Below are 21,607 nucleotides of genomic sequence, written 5' to 3'. Positions count from 1 at the left end.
GTGGGCTGGGATGGAGGAGATAGGATGAAAGTCAGCTAAAAAGATCCAGGAGAAAGGGAGGAGAGGAAGGCAAGAAGGGACTATGAAGACTGTTTCCTCGGCCAAGAGCTGTGGAGGCTGCAGAAGGCCGATACATTTGGGAGATAAAAGGAAAGAAAAGCTGGTGGTTCTGGGAAGAAGGGAGAAGGGACCCAGCTCAGTAGCTGAGCAGACAGGTGGGATCCGGTGCTCAAGCAGATGAGCTCTGGACAGAGAGAGGCAAGTGAAGCAGGCTGGTGGGTTCGATGGGGCGAGGACGCGTGAATCCACCGACAGTCAAGAATACCAACAGCATTCGAAACACGAGATCAGCTCTGAGCGAGAAATGGAGACATTTTTCGGGGTAGGGAAGAAAGCAATTATGCAAAATCCTTTAGGAGGTAAAGGGAGAGACCACAGCAACTAAAGATCTGCCCAGTTGTACTGAGTGCGCCCATGCATCCGTGTTCAATTGGAGCACCGAGAGACGGTAGAATAGGCAAAAATTATACCAACACTGAATTACGGGCTTAATTTTTTTTCTTGGGCTTTGTATTAGGCTGTTCTCTGATGCTGTGACAGACATCGCAAGAAAAAGGAACTTGGGAAAGGGTTTATTCCATCTTATAGCATATATAGTCAGTCAGGAAAGGAAGTGACGGTAGGAGCCCGGAGGCAGGAACAGAAGGAGAGGCTTTGGAAAGGGGGCAACTTATTGGCTTAATTCACATGGCTTGTTCAGCCTGTTTTCTTATAGAAGCCAGGACCGCATGCCCAGGGGTGGTGCCACCCACACTGGGCTGGGTCCTCTTACATTAATCATTAGTCAAGTAAACGCCCCCAAAGACTTGCTTACAAAGCCAATCTGATGAAGGTATTTCCTCAACTGCAGCTCACTCTTCTTTGATGACCCTGGCGTGTTCAAGATGACAAGAAAAACCAAAAAACCAAACCAAAACAAAAAACTAACCAGCACAGGCTTTAAACCATGATTGTGCCCCAGAACCCCTTTCTTCAAGTACTAAAAGGTAAATGCATAAATCATTAACCTCCAGGTCCCAGGAAGGGCACATCTAAAAATAACAACATGAAAAGGAAAAGTACTAATCAATAATCCCTTCTAAAATGGGTGTGCTAGAATCCAGCCAATAGCCAATATGGCCAGGGACAATCATTGGCTAAACACGGTGTGACTTCAGAGCAAAGCAGGGTGTGTGTGCGCAGCCTAAGTAGGAAACAGGAACACAGCACAGGGAGGAGCTTAAGAGCGTGGGAGGAAGATACCGCTCAGAAGCACACGGCATCCTCTCTGGAGCAGCCGGAACACTAAACTTTATTATTTTTGTTGTTTGCTTGGCTTTTCTAGATCCTAGTCCTTAAACACGTGCCACTTTCCTAACGAGTGGTTGGTGTGGTTAAGCGGCAGTAGCTGAAAACCACGGCTGCGTATCAATTGCCGGCAGAGGTCTTGGTATGGTGTCTGCTTGAGAACTGCAGAACTGTGACCACTTTCTTTCCTTAAAGACCCGCAAGACAGCATCTCTGGGGTCGGGGTGAGCACGGTGGATACTCGTGGCGCACCTGTGCAGATAAGCGCATGACGTTCGGAGAATGTAGCTGACTTGCTGGTGGCTAAGATGGGGCCCCGCTATGCCATGCTGTCTTTAAGTCTCTCTTGCAAGTAGCTTACAATTAAAGGGCTCGTCTCAAAGGAAACAAGATGCAAGAATCCTGAGTGACGAGCAAGCTCTGAAGCCCAAGGTCCTTTAGGATTGACTGCTGCGTGGTCTTTTCCAAGGCCAGTTCCTCAGTGAAATTCAGAACCTATCTTAGCTTTCACACCCTCAAACCTTTTAACAGTACTGTTCCAAACCACAGATGCCCCATTTGTGCTGGAGATGTGTTAGGAGTATTGTTTTATACCCGCATTCTGATTTAATTTAAAATGCAGCATGGTGACTTCTTGGGGTATTTCTTTTCAGTTTACATGTGCGTGTTTTGCCTGCAGGTACATCTGCATGATGTGTGTGCAGTACTCCCAGAGGCCAGAAGAGGGTGTCAGGTGCCCTGGAACTGGGGTCAAAGACAACTGTCTGGACTAAAGTACTCCTAATTAGCTCTCCACTCGAGTAACTTGCTTTTTTTTTTTTTTAAAAAAAAGTTTGTCCTTTAGTCAATTAAATTATCACAAATGATACTACACACTTTGACAGGAATTTTTTAAAAGCATGTTTAAATGACAAAGAACATTGTCCCAGCCACCAAGAAGCAAAACAGTTAATTCAGCTGTTAGAGGAACTGGCAAGATCTAAAGAGATTTCAGTAAGCCTAAATCCCACAGATAAAAAGAAAAAATGAGTCACATCGGGGACATACTAAAAAAAAAAAAAAAAAAAAAAAAAAACCAAAAATGTTCACTGTCATTAGCCCAACAATACCATTTTATAATGGTATTTGAAGTCGCTTCATTTTTAGCCCATGACTAATTACATGGGCATCTTCCAAACCAACAATGACTTCACTTTTCAAGCATGCTGGTCAGGATAACATTTTGTTTCTAAAACACTGCACTCATTCCCTTGCGCCAACCCTAACACCGAGTTCCCAACAGTTTAACCAGCTACATGCCTTCTATCAAGGAGGCCAACTGCTACAATACTGGGGCGGGGTGGGGGAGGTCAAGCAATATGAAAAATAAAGACTACTTAGATGGCTGTGGGGGGGAAGGCATTCTTGTCAAGAAAAAATAGCTATATTTGGTCACATACCATCTCCTAGACACACACTATTTTATATGCACTCATTTTGGTTAGAGACTAAATAAGACCCGCAGTGGGGGCCTCAACACTGAACTCGATCTGTATTAGAAAAGCAAAACTGTATCTTCCTGTGTTCTCTGAATCCCGATGCTCTGAATACCAATTCGCCACTCCTCCCAAGTGCCGGGGTGAATGTTTGAGGAGCTGTGTGGGTTGTGTGTGAGCCAGCTACACTTCACTCAAGCCTGAAGGCCAAGAAAACGCTGGTACTCAGAGAAGCTGTGTAAAATGCCGTCGAGGGTGTTAGCACATCTTCTGACGATCTGAGTAGTTTAAAATAATCAAGGTTTCCTGGGACATGTCTATAGGAAAGCTGAGCATTTGAATTCAGGGGCAAAGCGTGGAGGCCAGACGTGAATGGAAGAATCAAGATGAAGATGCTTTGTCCCTCTGCGTGATAACGTAACAAACAACATGAGACAGCCAAGAAAACTAGCAGGCTTCTCAGAGGAATGCAGGCCTAACAAAGGGTCTAGCCTCATCTACATCATCTTCTGTGAAATTACAAAGGGGGCTGACCATGAAAGCACATGGACGTTGTATGGTGTCATGTCAAGGTTCTAACTGGAGTGCTCCTGCAAGAATTCGGGAAAAAAACAAACCCTGGGGAAAAAAAAAAAAAACAGTAACAATAACGGAAAAGTTGAGTCCAAGAATTAACTATTGAACTTCATAATGATGATTCTATAAAATTAGATATTATTGCCTTATTATTCTCTTTGTGTGGGGCAGGGAAAAGAGTATATTAGTCAGGCTTGGGTCACACAAGCAGTAAGTGAGAGAAAATTTTAAAAAATTAAATTCTCATTGTCAAGCAACAAAGTTTGCAAATGTTTAGAACACTCTGTTTATTGTCATTTGATTTCAGGATGTTTGAAAGCCCCCAAATGTCCCTGAGAACAAGGGTTGGGTCTAAGCACCTCTGCCTTCCAGTAGAGGAGACAGAGGGCCAGGGGTAACGCTGCAGGCAGGTGCGGCTGGGAGAGACCCGAGTGGCTCTTCCGGTTCTTGGACAATGTTGCTCTCAAGACATGCAGCCACTGTGCTGGGCAGCTACCCCCATGGTCTCTTTCCATTCTATGGTGTCCTAATCTGAATGTGGAATCATGTAATCTCTGTAAAGAAGAAAGGCTTCTACTACTATGGTGGTCTGAATGAGATGTCCATGTCTACGGCCACTACCACCCTGAATGTGCCTGATCTTGTCTGATCTCGGAAGCTAAGCGGGGTGGGGCCTGGTTAGCACTGGGATGGGAGATGTCCCCCAGTCTCTAGCATTTGAATGACTTGTCCCCAGCTGGTGTGGCTGTGTTGAAGTGTGTCATGTCACTGGGGGTGGGCTTTGAGGTTTTAAAGCCTTGCGCAGTTCTGGGTGCACTCTCTCTGCTTTGTGCTGGCACTCTGAGATGTGAGCTCTCAGCTTCCTGACCCCGCCTGCGTGCCTCTGCTTGGCCATCCTGACCTCTGACTCCACAGAACTGCAAGCCCAAACAGACTCTTCCTTCTACCCTTCTACAAACCTCCTCAGTCACGGTGTGTCCTCACAGCGATAGAGAAGTAATGAACACAAACATCTTGTGAGAGTTGAGACCCAGTCCAGCAAACACCTGACAGGATCCCAGACAGGATCCCTGACAGGACCTCTCAAGAAAGAAAAACAAAGGCCCCCTGCCTCGGTTTTAACAACAGTCTTGAAAAAAAAATTTTTTGGGGGGGGGGGGAACTGTTTCTCAGACCTCAAATTGAGATCTTCTCATGGATCATAAAAGCAATTTAATGCCTCATAGACGGATGGCGTTTTCATAAATCCAAATGAACTATAATAAAAAAAATATATACCTAATACTATATTGCCAACACCTAGTGTTAACAGCGCTACCCTTTAGGCACACAGTACAGTTCTTGTTCCAGTCTCTATCAAAACCATCAAACAAACAAACAAAAAAGCTGAGTGGTGGCGGCGCTCACCTGTAATCCCAGCATTCAGGAGGCAGAGGCAGGTGGATCTCCGAGTGTGCAGAGCACGTTCCGAGACAGCCAGGGATACACAGACAAACCTGTCTTGAAGAAACAAAAACCAAACAACCAACCGACAAAAAACATCCAGACACCATAGTGGAAGGCCACTGGACACCTGGCATGGGAAGCATTCTTAGTTATAACTTGATGACTGAGGTTACCGGGACCAACACTTAGAATATCTCGTGTCTGTAATTACAGAACCTTCTTGACACGCTGAAGAGCCAGCTTGATTAGCCATGCAAAGAAATTCCAGGAACCCGCGGCCACGTCAGTGCTTTCCCAATGAAACACAGACACGAGACTGTGCAGAAAAACACAATCTTTCAAGAAAGCGCACGAAGGAAGTCGGGGCTCTGGGCAGAAAGGCCGATGCCAGGCCCAGCAGGAAACAACACAGTGAAGAAGGGAACAGCCAACCGCAGCCCGCGGCAGCAAGGATACCTCCAAAGGTCAGCATGCGGGAAGGACGCATGCGTCATTCTGAAGGCTTTCTCCAATAGAGGAGGGAGAACGAGAGCCATCATGAGAAAACACAAACGTGTACAAACTCAACTAAAACATGGTCCACTTCCATGCCTGTGACCAACCCGCAAGTTAAGTCTAAAACCCGATAACGTGTAAAAGTCATATAGAAGTCGTTGAGTTTCTCTTTCCTCTTCACTAACTGTCTTGCGGTGGCAGCCGGAGAATTTGTGAAGGCAATGCCTTCTCTGCAAGAGTGCTGTCTTGGGGAGAAACACAGAACAACTGAATAGGACATCTATACCGTACCCCCCTCCCAAGGCTCAGAAATCATTGTAGAAGCCGGGGTGAGAAGTGACCAGGAGCTGAGGCAGTAGACGAACACAAGGGAGACAGTCAGGACACAGCAGGGCTGCTGCTGCTCACAGGGACTCAGGGTGGTTGTGACAGCAATCACAGACCTGGGCAAGCCCAAGTCACACCAACTCCCAGCACGGAGAGGGAAGCAGGACACACAGCTCACCGCTAGCCATGGAGCGACTGGAGATTGTTAGCTGCCGGTGAAGAGAAAGACGGTGTTCTCTAGGACTGATCAGTCAACCAGGATCCACACGTCCAGGAACACTGGGGCAGCACAAATTGTTCTTGAATGATTTGGAGGGTTAGGGGGGACATAGATTGGATGGGTAAGAAGTGGGGGATTGGTCGGGGGAGAGCTGGAGAAGAGGGTAGAGGACCAATATCATCAAAATGTTATATGAGATGCTCAAAGAAGTAACTAAGAGGAAGAAATGCAGAACTAATCTAGGGAGCCATTGCATCATAGTCTTGACCGAAACAATGAATTGTGGGTAACGGCTGCCAAAAGCCTCAGCTAGAAGACAGGCAATCGGCTTTATGATGATAGACACATCAGGCTGGAAACTCCTGAACTCAGAAGTGGAGCGGGGTCTCCTAAAGGGAAAATGCAGTGAAAATACTTCTAACGAGACAGAGGATCAGAGCCCTAAGGAGAATGAGCCAACCAGTCCCTCAGATCCACTACAAGGGGACAGGAAAGATAGGCGCACAGAGATACAATCAGCTAGATTACAAATACAGGCACCTTACAAAACCTGGTTTCCTCACTAAGTCAGGCCAAGAAAAACCAGCGGATGGAACTGGATTGAGCCTAAAAAAACATAAAATTTAGACTCCCTCAAATGTGTCATTACCGACTTTGTTTGATCCTGATTTGTACAATCACACCTCAAAGGGACTTTTTCAGGATTGTACAATTTGATTATAGACTACCAAGTTACATAAGGACTTATTTTTAAATTGTTAGATGTGATATAATATCATATCGGTTTCTTAAAGGGATAGAACATTTTGAATAAAAAAGCATACATAGCACATATAAGAAATCCAATTAGCAGAATGTCAGGAAGTTGGCATGCATAAGCCCCTTGTGAGAAAAACATTTCGCCTTTCTGGTGGATGTGGAATTCCAAACACCTACAAAGCAGGTCACCTGATTTCCAGCCTTCACAAGAAGGGGCTAAGGCCATCTCAGCTAGGTAAAAACCACACGGCCGAGGCTTCCTTCTGTTTCCGGATGCTGTCCCACTGAAAATGCAAACATGCGTCGGAAGACCATACTCTGCAGCAGCACACACACACTATCAGAAAGCTTACGCGACGGAGCTGGCGAGCAGGCATGCCTCTTGGTTCTCGTCCTGGAGCATGGAACTTATCTTCCTTCCTGCAGCTTTGCTGATGGACGTCTTCAACTTTTTAGCCAGCTTTCTGGGGGTGCTGGTTATGGAGGGGTCCTCTGCACCGCAGCTGTACACGTCCATCTTTATCCGGAAGTCCGGGCCCGCTTCGTGGCTAAGCACAAGAGTGGTTAGAACGCTGGTTGTCAAAATCAGTAGACGCTAAAACTAACACACCTTGGATGCTTTTACGATAGTCAAAAAAAAAAAAATCAACATTTAAATCATATATAAGGAGATGCGATTTCCAGTTATTTAGTTTCTGAAGAGCTTTAGAGGTTCACTGTAACTTTTAGAGCTGTTAGCTTCTAAACTAGAGTCTTGGAGATTTGGGGAGTGACTTTTTTTTTTTTTTTTTTTTTTTTTTTGGTGAAACGCTTGCTAAGCACGCACACATACCTGGTCAGGCATGACCTAATCAGTGAGCTGTAGGCCAGCAGAAGACCGTCTTTAAAAATACAGCAGAGAGGGCCCACTGTTATCTGCTGGTCTCCGGATGCTTAGGCACATCAATGCATGAACACCCCACAGCACACACAAGAACATATATGCACATACACAACACACGCACGCGAGCACTTTACTTCACTTGAGCCAACACACACAGGCATAGTACTTAAGAAGCAAGAAGAATAAAACACACCGACTACGCCATTTTTCCCTCACAGTCCTTCACCACCAAAATGTGGAAGTATCTATTTATATGATATCTGGAATTTCCTGAAACAACTGTCTCTCCTGAACAGAGTCCACGGAAACTCCAGTTCCCATTTGTCCTCATACCCAGTCAGTCCACCGCCTCACTGCGGCCCACAGCCACCAGCATTCCACTGTTTGGTTAGAGAGAGAAAGGACCACAAAACCAAGATAAAGGGATAGACTTCACAGCCTGGGGCTCCCAGAGGGCAGGCACAGCCTTGATGAAGGCTGTGTGTCTTCACAAACCATGCCTGAAAGGAGAAGGGGCCGGATAGGCTTTTATTAAAACCTACTCAGGGCTGGGCAGTGCTGGCGCACACCTTTAATCCCGGATCTCTGTGAGTTCAAGGCCAACCTGATCTACAAGAGCTAGTTCCAGGAGAGGCTCGAAAGCTACAGAGGAACCCTGTCTTGAAAAACCAAAAACCAACCAAACAAAAAACCCTATTCAGAAATTCTCCAGTTTGGAGATGCTTCGGTTGGTAGATGCTTGCTTACCAAGCATAAGGGCCTTAGTTTGGGTTCCCCCACCCACAAATCAGATGTGGTAGCCTGTGTCTGTAAGCCCAGCAGTTCTTCAGCAAGACTGGAGGCACCCCAGGAGCCTGTGGGCCAGCTTGTTTGGCAAATGCAACAGTGACCAGAAAAAAACAGGCCCTGGCTCACATAGGTGAAAGGCTCAGGTCTACCCTGGAGGTTGCCCTCTGACCTCCACACCTGCTGTTGCACAACTGTGCTCGTGCTCTCCCACACAAACACGTGCACAGAGAAAACAAACTGTTTAGCAAGCACAATATGTCGGGCGTTACTCTTTCTAGGCACAGTCAGCTACCATTAGCGCAGAAACCCATTGTGTTGTTACTAAGAGCAAGACACACTTAGGACCGCATCCATCTGCAGAAGAGACCGGAAGACGGAAGGGAGTCAGTCATGGGGCCTTAAAATTCAAATGGCCAATCTAGGGTTTGAATAAATCCAAGGACCCACTTCCAGATATTTTTATAGTTTCTTACTTGGCAACTTCCAAACATACAGTATTCCTGGTAATGAGTAACAAATGTCAATATTTAGAAGAAAACCAGAGATTCATAAATATTGAAGACTTATTAAAAACAAGCATCATAACAAAAAGCACATTTTTTAACATTTAGAACATTTGTCAGCAGTTATTTTTAGACCAATTTGAAATATTTACACAAAAACTACCAATAAATCATATGCTGTCTTCCAAGTCATTTGTATTGTTCTTCCTGCGGGGGGCGGGGGTGTCCATCTAACTTTTGTCTTTGTGGCAAAAAGCAAACAATGGCCAAGTGATGTGAAGAAAAGAGCCAATTAGCTAGTGAGTGGGATAATCTTGGCAAGAAACAAAATGTCATTAGCAACGTCTGAAAATAGAAATAAAGATAGAGAGATAATGAAGGAAATACACCTTAGCCTAAATTCTACAAGAACTTAGGACGCTTCCTGAGGGGGGGCATCACTGAATTCCTTTGGCTTAAACACAGCTTGTAAAATGGCTCGTGTTGCTGCTAATAGCCCAGGGTGACATGTTGTTTTGTCCTACACAATCACGCCGGGACACCAGCACAGAGGCCACAGATGCTGTCTGCGGCGGTCCTGTCGGTGGGACGGGACTGGCAAAGGCGGGCCTCTGAAGTCTCAAGTGTCAGTGGACACGGCAAGGGACGTCTGCTGGCTCCACGTGAACCGCTCAGCAGCTATTCCCACTCGATAGCGGAATGGCATCGTGAAAGCGCCTAAGAAACAAATCCCAGGAGGCGACGACAGAGTCTTTGAAGGAGAGGCCAGGAAAACCTCATGGTGGTTAAAAATGATCTCTGTGGCTACCCAGGAGCCGTTTCTGCCTCTCCGTATGAAGGCCATAATAAAATGAGCCTGCGCAGAGCAGGGCCATAAAACAGTGCTTTAAGATGGCCAGGCTGTTCACTGAGTCTATGAGGAGTCCACTGTAAGAAAAAGAATGGCCGAGCACCATGACAGGCACTTAGAGAATGGCTTGGAAGCAAAGCCGCTTTGCTACTTTAGTACTCTTGTCAATAAACTTCCTGTGAAGTTTTTAAAAAAAAAATCAGCTTTATGGCTAAATTCACTTTACAGCAAACATAAAGCAAAATTCGATTATATTTATAGCTTGGTTAATGATAGAAATATAAATATTTATAAAGAGTTTATCAGAGCCAACAAGCCAACTATTTGCTGCTTATATTAATTAAAAGATTTCTATTTTATTCTGAATCCAAAAAAATGTATCTTTTAAACATTTAAAGCTGTTAATGCTTTGAAAAGGAGCCAAGGACCATCAGGATGCAGGCCATCAGAAACCAAAGATGGCAGTCAGCCCTCCTTTACTGATAAGAAAAAGAGGCAGACTTCCGAGTTCATTCTTTAAAAATGAAAGATACTTACAATATGGTGACGTTGTCAAAACATATATCTGTGACCGTCTGATCCACAATCACCATGTCGGTGTCAAACACTTCGGCTCCCATCCTGAATAAACAGAAGATGGCGTAGCGCTGTGTGCCTAAAGGAGAGACGATGGTAGAGGAGGCCATCACAAGCCAGACAAATCAGGCCCGAGATGCTCGCCTCGCACGCATGCTGAGCACTGAGTTGCCATAGCACTGGCTGCGGCTTCCTGTGTATGCAATAGTCCCTCACCCAACTCAAACCCAACCACAAACCAAGAATCAAAATTGAACATCAACCCGCAGCTCCCCAAAGAGATCCCCAGAAACCAATCTGATCACTAACCAACTCGTACCCTATCAGGAAACTAAGCACCGCATATAACGATTCCAACACGTAAGGACTCCCTTTGTTACTTGAGGTCCACGTCTTAGGAGAAAGCGACTTTTAAAGGCGGGAACACCAGCAGCAGCCAAATGTCTTCCACCAAGGGAAGAAACCACCCGAAAAGCCCCGACAACCAAATGCTCTAACAAATGCCAGGGCATTAAAGAGCTAGTTTATTAAAAGCTAGCAATGATTTCTTCATTATTGAGAAAATTTAGCTCTTTAGGAAAAGTTTATTCTCTGCAGTGAGCAGGAAGATTGACTTAATTCCCACATGCCTTCCTTGGTGAAGTAAATTATATGTCCTAATTGAAAAACAAACACTAGTTGATTTAAATTCTTCATATTAAATTAATGATGCCCGATACCATTCATCTTTTTAGAATATGAAGAATAAAGTCACACTAGACAAGGCAGATAAAGGACTATCGGATCACTCAGCTTTGCCTCACCCAGCTAGGAAACATTTGAGATTAATGACTGTCATCCAAGCAATACACAGACTTGTGAAGACTGCATACAGCCAATAAAATAGAAGGGGGAAGAAAAGATCACATCTAGTTAACAAGCTCTCATTACATCCTGTTAAATAACCTAACAAAGCCAAGCCGAGATCTCACTCCAGACAGCTGTTTAGTATGTGTGTGTGTTGAGGGGGAGGTCGACCTTTCTCCCCATCTCTCCACCTTGAGCCCATCACTCAGGTTCCCATCAATGAGGGGAAAGTGTATGTGGAATGTGCCATCTACTCTGAATCAGGGAACTGGCACGCAGACCCCAAATTGGAAAACAACTATTCACCAGCACTGCGCTTACTGCCAAACGGCAGTGCCATCGCTCAGTGCCGAAGGGGTCTGTTCTCGGAAATCACAACCTGGGGTCTTGCGCGCTAAAGGAAACACTTCCGACTACAAGAGGAAACCATACGTACATTCTTTATTGCTGAAGTGATCAGAGTCTTTCCACATGAGTGGGATTCGGATATCTGCAAAGGTGGCAGGAAAAAAGACAATTATTTTGATAATTTTTATTTCAACATGATGTGAACCTCTGAATTCCATAATAAATAGTGCTCATCAAAGACGAAATATACACATTTTCTAGTTGTTCACCGCTGACTTATAAAATATTTTGTTCCTGTATGTATACAGGTGTGTTGTCTGCATCACTTGCGTGTCATGTCTGATGCCCACGAAGGCCAGAAGAGGGCACGAGATCTGAGGTTGCAGGTGGTAGTGAGCCATCATGTGGGTGCTGGGCCCCACCCCAGGTCCTCTGCAAGAGTAATACACACTCTTAGCTACTGAGCCACTTCTCTAGCTCCGTAGGTGATAATTTTAGAAGTTATTAAATATATGTAAAATTCGGGGGTATTTGAAATGAAAATTCACTCTTTTAATTTATGATTTTAGCTCCACGTCTATGTCTTTTCCTTCCCACCTCCCCAGCTTTATGATGCCTCCCTCAGCAGCTGTGCCATTCAGAGTCCACATCTGTTCCTGGTCCAAACACTTCAAGGATGGAACCAAATCACTAATCAGCAATTATATATCCCAGTGCCAAACATGCTAGAATTGCTGTCCTTTGGAGGCATCCGATTGTCACTGGTTCTTTACCATTTGATCAAAATCCCTCTCAATTAACTTAGGAGCTCAAAACATTTTTACACCCCCTCTTCTCTCTCTCTCTGTCTCTCTCTCTCTCTCTCTCTCTCTCTCTCTCTCTCTGTGTGTGTGTGTGTGTGTGTGTGTGTAGGTCAGAGACAACTTATGGAAGTTGGTTCTCTCCTACCATGTGGGCCCCAGGAATTGAACTCAGATCACCAGGGTTTATCTGTTGAGTCCTCTCACTGGCCCAGGGAACTAATAACGTCTTCGATATTTTACCTTCACATAGTTTATTTACTTTTAACATTTTCTCTAACTTTGGCTTTTGGTTTGAGGGCTGGAGCTCAGGTCCAGAGGCCCAGAAGAACCTCCCACAGAGCTAGCCGTGCCTGCAGCTCCCACCCTTACATTTTAATTAAGGTCATTCTTGTATATTTAATGCTTGAGGGTAGTTGCTGCCTTGCTGTAAATTACACTTTTTTTTTCATTATATTTTGTAGCAAGTTATTGCTGGTTTTAAGAAAAACTACCACTTTTATTTATTTATCCTAAATCCAGTCACATTTTATTGAATGCTTTAATTCAAGTGTCTCAGTAACTCCCCTTAGGTCACATCCATCTGCCATCCATTAGCCTCAAAAAGTATCCAATCTGCCTATTCATTTTCAATAGCTTCATTTTTCAGTCATTATTTTAGTTATAATTCCAGGCCAGTGGTAAATTATGTTGACATAATAGACATTGTTATTTTGTTCTTGATTTTAATAGGAATGTCTTTGTCTTATAACTCTAACTCGGCTGATGGCCTGTCAGGGCTGCTTCTTGCTTGACCACAATGGCTGCCTCCTTTCCTTCCATGATGGTCAACGGTTTCTCACTGCAGTTGCACTGGCTGTGGTGGGGCGACCTTAACTATTCCCACTGCCATGGAGGGACCCTGACCATGCTTCCTCAGGTGCTTCCCCACAACCGGGGTCAGTCCTGCTCCTTCCCACGCCTCGTCCCAGCTCCATACAAACCCAGGAAGAGCGAGAATTTCCCATCGATTTCCCAGTTGGCCATGGATCCCTCAGATAGCAGAGGTTCCAGCTTTGACTGACAGAAACAACCAACCACCTGGGTTCTAGCTTATTGTAGTCCACCTTTGCTTTTCCTGTATCTTCATTGACAGTTTATGGCAAACTAAGACTGCCCACACAGCTAGCGAACCTGAAGCATCAGGTCCCAGCCTGTAGTTTTGGTTAAGAGAGAACTAGAGACTGGGGCGAAGGCTCAGGGGTTGAGCACTTGGTGCACAACCACAGTTTGGATCCCCAGAACCCACTTACATGCGGGATGGCTGTGGCAGCCACCTGTAATTCCAGCCTGGGGCGGTGGTGGGGGGAGGGTCCCCAAAGAAAGTTGGCTCTAGAGATTGTCATTGCCAGGGACCTGTGAGTTTGACTGACAGATCCTGCCTCGAAATTAATAAAGTGGAAGAATGACTGAGATGACTCCACCTCAGGACCTTATACATACGTGCATGCATTTGCACACATCTACATACATGCAAACATGCATCCGCACGTATGAAAATGAAAAAGGGAAACCATTGCACGGTTGACTGATTGACTTAGTTAGTCACTGAGGTCAGAGCTGGCGAAAACACAGGGCGATTGCCACAGTGCCACTGCCTGCTGTACAAGGCATGCGGGCGAACCCGCTACTTTCATAGTTATGAAGCTCTGGCCAGGGGAAGCGGGTACAAGAAACTCAAAATCCAGGTCTGCCTTGTTTATAGTGCAGTCTGAGAAACATTCTAACACTTGGCTGCCAGTGTCCAGCAAGCCAAGATCATGGTAATGGCACATGCATCCCATCCTCTGGGCTTCATTTTCTTAATTTTATTTCATTTAAAAATGTCTTGGGAAGAAAGACCATGTTTTGAGGAAGATGACCTTGGGTTTTGTACAACGTTATCTACCATCATGAAAAGGCCCCTCCCCCATTACACACCTTCTTTTTTTTTTTTTTTTTAAGGATCCCTTCTAAATGCGGTAAACAAGCGCCCTCAAGAAGAAAGCAGCTGACGGCAATCAGAGCTCACACACAGGCCACTTACCTCATTTGCCCACAGAGTAGAGCTTTACTAGAAGCAAGGGAAGGAGAATATTTAAATGACGGTGGAAAAATCTCCTCTAAAGATCTACAATAGTTAATCTACGCATGTTAAACTGTATTTAGAGAGAAGATGTCCCATGTTTGGCAGCAAAAGGGCACAGGCAACGTCGCGGGCCTTGTGTCGGCCGCACACTGAAGACCTAGCATGAACGCAAATAACCACAGAACAGGCACCAGGCTTTGGCGCGGCTCATCTAATTCTCTGGAGTGCTCTTTGCTCAGCTGAGGCCAATTTCTCCAATAAGGTCCTAAATAAAATATCTGCTCTCCCGGCACGGTAACTTGTGTCCAGCCATGACTGTGAGCGACGGAGGTGGAGACCGGCCCCTTGAGAGGCAAGCCCGGTGGGTGGCATAGCGGCTGGACACTCCACCTTAGGCCAACGGAACAGGCCAGCCATTCCTGGAGGCCAGCGCAGGACACGCTGCTTTTCTAGGGTGTGCTGATGAGATACCTGCCAGCCTGCCACGCTAATCCTGTGGCATCTCTACGCCATTGTCTTGGATGGCCCTGCCATGTTGGAGAAACTGAGACTACACAGCCTAAGCGCCATCTAGTGGCAAAGCGCCTTCTAACGCTTTGTTCCACTGAGCGGACAGGAATCATCGCTCAGCCTGATTGACAGTGGGAGGGTCTAGAGATGAGCAAACAGATCCTGGAGAAAATACCACAATTTCCCAACCCAGTAAGGTGTCTGATCCAAGGCGTGTGTTGACAAAGGAAGGGAAAAAAAAAAATCTGCCTAAAGCACGTGGCTTGTGTAATGGAAGACAGAGCCAGAGAAAGAACTGGGCCAGAACGGAAAACTTGGCGGGGCTGGGGCAGCTTGGTTTTTACAAGGTGAAAGTGGTCAGCCCTCTACCCAGCATTCACTGGGCAATCACGGGAGCCAAGCCCAGTGACAGTGGCTTTGACATAATGTGCTAAACAAACACGGGCCCAATGCCCCTGGAACCTGCATCTTAGAGGACCCTTAAACAGAAAGGGCGGGAGGGAGGGGGAGCTTGTGGGTTTGCAGCCCAGCTTGGGCACTACAGCAAGCAGGTCACTCAACGCGCCTTCCATGCATTCCACAACCTAGACAGAGGACAAACCTGCACCATGTCTAACGCACAGCATAGTTTCCCCACACCGCAATGTCCCACGCGACTGTAGAGCATAATGATTAAATATTTAGAATAAATATTCTGATGGAGGTACGAACAACGAAACGGAGAGACTGGAAATACCGAATACACGAGGCCGGCAACGCCAGCCACTCTACGGACACAACAGCAGCACCACAAGCGTCCATGGCCTACCTGAGAGGGCGAGCCTCCCTCGGCAGGGTCTTCGCTCTTTGCTCTCATGGTTCACATCACTGTCAAGAGAAAAACACATCAGCACCAACAAAGGTCTTTTTTAAAGAAGCAACGATTTCAAGTCTTTCACAAACAGATGAACTTTAAAATAAGTATATACCTATGAATACCAATAACTAATGTGGAGCACTTGCCTCAAAAGGTGTTTAGTTGACAGCTAGATGGCTTTCAGGGAGTTTATACAACCATTCAACTTCCTAATAATGTGTACTGGCGACACTCTGGTGGTGGCTTTGCTGACCAACTCAACACAATGGACAGTAGGTTCCTGTCCCTGGGGCTGCAATCACAAAACCTACATTTCGAGTTCGTCAGCTGCACTGGCCCGAAGGAGTCAGGTGTCGAGTCATGGTCTGCTATCCCTGAAAGCTGAAGGAAACCCCATCTTACCTTTGGCTATAATTTATGTGCAGTTGTGGCATCATATCGAACATAATACCTCATTTCTCTTAAGTTCCAACAAACAAGCACAAAGTAGATTAGTATGAGAGAACAGAAAGCAGAGAGGAAAACAGAAAATCTCTTTCAAGGACATTCTGAGATGTAAGACCACCTCACTCTCAAGTCAGGACTTCCTATCACTCAAAACAAAATGAGACACCATTCAAGCTGAAGATGGCGCATTCAAGGCCAGGCTCTGCTACCTATGAAGACCGTGTCTCACACACAAAGCCAGGGAAGGCAAGATGGCTCAGTGGATAAAGGCGTTTGCAGGCAAACCTGGGGGCTTGAGGTTGATCTCCGGACCCCACATGATGCAAAGAAAGAGCAGATGCCTGCCACGATATGATATAAAAATATTATCAAACTATAATATAAATCTAATTAACCATAAAATTTTGCAGAATTAAGTTTGTCTTTAAAAAAAGGAGAAAACTCAAACCTCAATTTTCTGAAGCCTCGGTCATTTTCAATTTAAATACTCTCAGAAATGTTATTCCGGGTGCAAAAGTAGGATGCTTTTCCAGCTCATCCAAATTAATCATGAAACTGCTAAGTAAGATTGTTTTATTTAGTGAAAGATATACATGCCTGAAAAGCTGTCATGGTCACATCGACTTGGAAAGCTGCAGTTAGAGCCGACCTGAGCAAAGACCACAGGTACGAACCGTGTACCTCCTCCAGGCAGACCAGGCCACAGCGCTATCTTGGTTAAAAATTAATTTCTTTTTTTTTTTCAGAGTAGAGGACCAAACATAGGGATTACTGCTCTACCACTGTGTAACTTCCCAACCCCTAAATGCTAATAGAAGAGATAAACACATAAAAGACAAACTCAACGTTTTTATAGTGTAGGTCCAGAAATTGAGCAACAGAGGGCGCTAATCTGCCACTCTGTCCCTCAAAAAATCAGTAAGAAAATGCTCTGAGTAAACTCAGCTCGGCCTGTTTTATGTTGTTACAAATGGGGGGGGGGGGCTTTAAACATTTCTATGCCAAAATCGGTGCTTTGTAACAATGGCATAATGACAATAATATTTTACATTTTTTTTACTGAAACAGTTACAGGATTCTAAGTGGTATTTGAAAATATTTTATAAAAACCTCCACCTTTATGCGAATCAATGAAAACTAAACACCCAGAAATACACAGTGCAGAATTTAAACCCCAAAACTACAACATATGATGGCGATAGATTCATGACGCCCTAGATTATACCCCGAGTGTAATATAATCATCCCTTTCCATAGACCGCCAAGCTGTGTAAAATTTAAGAAATAAATTCAGCAGAGTCTTTAAATACACGTTCATTACAGAACTACTACAAGCACAGATTTTTTTTTTCTTCCCATCGAGGCTTTTCTTCTTTTAACTTACAGTACGTAAGCAATAAAGTCAGAGACTGGAGTGTGAAGACTGGCAGTCACAGCCAACTCACAGGGTTATTTCGGCTCTATTAAAAACTCACAATTATGTTGAATGACACACATAATTAAATCCTATAAATGACTCTAATTAGCATTATTATTATTTTTTTTTTATAAAGCCAAATAAAGCATTTCAGATTTTTAAGTCGAGAAGAGATGGGATGGCCGGGGTGGGGATGGAGGCTGAGGGAGGACAGCGCTAAAATGTGAGCTCTGTGAGCGTGGAGGAGGCAGCTGTGGGATGAGTGCCCCCCACCAGGCCCTGGGCATCTGGGCCTGCTGCTGAGAAGGGCCGGAAGCATGGGCATCCTGGGAGCAGACCTGGAGTCAAGCTTTGGGCTTCACCCACCACTTTCCTCAGTGAGTGGATGAGGGGCTGACAGCTCCCACAGAGAGAGAAGGGCTGTATCTAGTTAGCTTCTGCAGCAGCTGAACCAACCGACAATTCGAATGTGTCTGTGGAATTCTTTAAGGTGTCACACAAACGGGAGCCTGCCTGCACTGTGAGTACAGATGTCTGGGCTCCAGGGTTGAGCCGAGGCTTACAGAGAAGAGACACTGAGTCATTTGCTCACGGATCAGAGTTTAACTGACAGTTCCCGTGACAGTCATCTGAGACTCTCCACACAGTCCATTAGTCTTCGTGTCAACAAGAAAAACAGGGTCTCCTGTAACGCCCACCAACAGCACAACCAGAAAATGGGCTGCCATAAATGCCACTGTCTTTGGAAGACATGAAAGCCGGCTCCCGGAGAACTCATCCCACAGAGCTAGGTAACCATTAGCTGATATTACACTAGCCTGGAAGCAAAGAGAATGTGCATATAAGGCTTGAGAAAGCTTGTAAAATACTGGTACTAGACCCTGGGGGGTTGAAATGTACTTAGCTTCAACATTGTGAATATTGTGGAGGAGATAGATGGGCGGTGGTGGCGCATGCCTTTAATCCCAGCACCGGGGAGGCAGAGGCAGGTGGATTTCTGTGAGTTCCAGGCCAGCCTGGTCTACAGAGCGAGTTCCAGAACAGCCAAGGCTACACAGAGAAGTCCTGGCTTGGAAAACCAATATGTATGTGGGAGGAGAAAGGCATGAAGTGGGAGACAGGTCCTATGCAGGTTTGGCATGGAAATAAATAGAAACTGGTTAACCTTAAGAACACCAAGAAGGGGCCTGGAGAGATGGCTCAGAGGTTAAGAGCATTGGCTGTTCTTCCAGGGATCCTGAGTTCAATTCCCAGCAACCACATGGTGATTCATAACCATCTATAATGAGTTCTGGTGCTTTCTTCTGGCATTCAGGCATATATGCAGGCAGAACACTGTATTCATAATAAATAAATAAATAAGTCTTTAAAAAACACCAAGAAAAATCTTCATGTCCAAGAACCAGAAAATCAACCAATGTCCCCACAGCAGCTTTATTAAAGGAATGGTCCACTATTCTAAAACAAATCACCACTGAGAAAGAAACCACAGAAGCCCTTTTAACAGCATCACACTTAGACCACCAGGGTCTTGGCCCAGGAAAACACTGCTAAATTATTAAGAATAATAACAATCACCAAAAAGAGACCCTTGCATCTATACACAGCCACTGGAGAGTCAAGAGTCAGCTGATAATATTCTAGCAACCACATCTTCAAAAAAGAAAAAAAAAAACGACAACAAAACTTGAATGCAATACTCCAGAACGAATTACATGCAGTTAAACAGGTCATCGCACATGCAACCGAGGGGGTGGGTGCGGCCGCGAGAATTCAGAGGCTAAGCATTCAGATGGAATAAAGCAGGGCAGATGCACGGTGAGAAGGATGAAGAACAGAACCGGAAGAAGTAAGGTCGGTTCTGGGATCAGCTTTGGAAAGCAAATTCAGGATGTAGCTGGCAAGAGAAAGAACCAAAAAAAGAAAAAAAAATTAATTGAGTGCTACAAGATCGCAGGGATGGTCACAGAAAACAGGGCCAGGGTAAAATGTGTGTGTAAGTGGCAAGAGTTCTAAAGAAAAAAATAAGATAAAATTAACAGTTTATTTCCTGAAATGAAACTTTTCAGTAAATACAAGAATTGTGTGTGTATGTGTGTATGTCCCTACCTAAGCCCAAGACTCCACCTTACACACATTCAGCTTCAACGTTAAAAACAAAACAAAACAAAAAAATAAATAAATAAACACTGCTTTCAGTCTCCAGCCAAAAAGGCCAAGATGTTTACAAAGGAAAAATAATTAGATATTATTCAAAAAAAAAATACCAAGACATGGAAGATTTTCAAGACTCAAGGGAAGAAATTACAGCCCAAAAGTTTTGTAATCAGGGAAGCTGCCCTTTTAAGTAGCAACTCTAAGAGAAAACACTTGATTTATGCAAGAATGTGAAGAAGAGAAAGAAAAGCCACTCACGTGTGGCATTTCCTAGTCCGTGACAGCACTGGACGGCACAATGTTCGAGGTCATTGGATGGCACAATGGAAAGCAATGCTCGTTATCCTGTGTAACAGATGAGAAGACTGAAGTCTACAGCTCAGGTGCAGATGGCCGTCTTGATATATAAATATTATCCACTCTAATGGATAATTAAAAATAACAAAGTAGAAATAACACAATTCAAAATGCAGTGAGGAAGGCTGAGAGAAGGCTCAGTTGGTAGAGCACTCAAACAAGCATGAGGACCTGAGCTTGTAACCCCTGGCACTGTGGAGGTGGACATGGGTAGGTCCCTGGGGCTCACTGCCTAGCCCATTCTGGCCTATCGGGAAAGCCCCAGGTCAATGAGAGAGACCCTGTCTCAAAAAAAACCAAAGTGGAGAATGCCCAAGAAACAACACCTGGGATTGACCTCTGGCTTCCAACTGCACACTCACAGGCACACATGGAAACACACACGAAAATAAGAGAGAGAGCAAAGTGAAAACAGAATAAACTTTGAATCTTGACACAGATAATAAATAAAAAGAATTGTTTAAGGCAGAAAAAAGAAAGTCCGAGAACCCCCAACGATGCAGGGTAATGCCACCTGTTCTTGGTCACCCACCAGAACCTGACAGTAAGATCCTATTTCTGGAGACACCAGGCATGGACGAGTCAATTTGTTCCTGACCAAGAAGCTTCCTAACCACCAGCTAGCTCTACAAGCTGCTGAGGGGCGGGGCTGTTAACGGTCTTAACCAGCTGTGAACTTGTGAGCTACAATTATGACTAGCGTAGGAAGCTACACCCATGGGTGCCCCAGAGGCATGGATGTTATGGGGATGAGTGCTATGGGGGTAACTGACTGCTTTCTACTGAATTTAACGTCTGTTCTGCAAGAGGGGAGTCATGCCCGGGGCTGTAAATCTGGTCAAGAATCCATTGTTCAGGAACTCGGGGTCCTGGCTGTGAACCTACTACCACTACTTTGCTTAATGGACATAGTATCTGAGAGAAGTTTCTTTTTGCAGTGGATGATGGTGGTGAATGTAGTAATCACAGTTAAAGTGCAGAGATTAAGTGTCTGCACTGTGCTCAACCATAGGACATATATATATATAATAGGGATATATATCACAACCCCTCTGTCAAGGCTCAGGGGCCCCCAGAAACGGAGGGAGGAAAGACCACTAGGGTCAGGCAGGACCAAAGCCAAACAGTGTCCCCTCTAGACAAGACAGGACCCTGTACTCGTGACCTCACGGTAGCCAGTGGTTGCGGTTGCCTGCACAAGACCTGCTTAAGATGAAGCCAGTCAACATTCCAGCAGGGAGTGGGCGGGCTCGTGAGACCTGCCCGAGCTGAGGAGCTGCTGGCAAATGATGCTTCTGAGGGGAAAAGAATCAGTTTTTTTTCAGGGTGTGGCCATGTGGGTCAACCATAGATGGCACCCATGATGGCAAGAACAGCAAAAAAGGGACTTAGGTGGTTAGTAAAAACGGGCAAACCCAGAAGGTCCTTGATGGAAGAATTTTAGCCAATGGGGACTGAAGGGAAAGAATAAAACAATCCCTGTTTGCAAACCTCTCTGCAATAAGCAATTTAAGCG

At 45.1% G+C, this 21,607-nt stretch overlaps 1 protein-coding gene across 2 annotated transcripts in view; it reads right to left on the bottom strand.

The window, feature by feature from the left end:
• Rtkn2 (rhotekin 2) overlaps positions 1-21,607 on the bottom strand; it is a 66,569-nt gene that overhangs the window by 34,355 nt on the left and 10,607 nt on the right. For both annotated transcript variants that reach the window (XM_048451572.3, XM_085679721.2), the window contains exons 3-6: positions 15,666-15,724; positions 11,529-11,582; positions 10,208-10,325; positions 6,999-7,193 (exon numbers count right to left, since the gene is read on the bottom strand). In XM_048451572.3, coding sequence (XP_048307529.3) covers positions 6,999-7,193; positions 10,208-10,325; positions 11,529-11,582; positions 15,666-15,724 — 426 coding nt within the window. The remainder of the gene's footprint in view (positions 1-6,998; positions 7,194-10,207; positions 10,326-11,528; positions 11,583-15,665; positions 15,725-21,607) is intronic.

The sequence above is a fragment of the Myodes glareolus genome, chromosome 18 (genome assembly GCF_982192425.1).
Source record: "Myodes glareolus chromosome 18, mMyoGla1.1, whole genome shotgun sequence".
NCBI classification, from domain to species: Eukaryota; Metazoa; Chordata; class Mammalia; order Rodentia; family Cricetidae; genus Myodes; species Myodes glareolus.
This window is presented reverse-complemented; position numbering and strand designations above follow the sequence as displayed.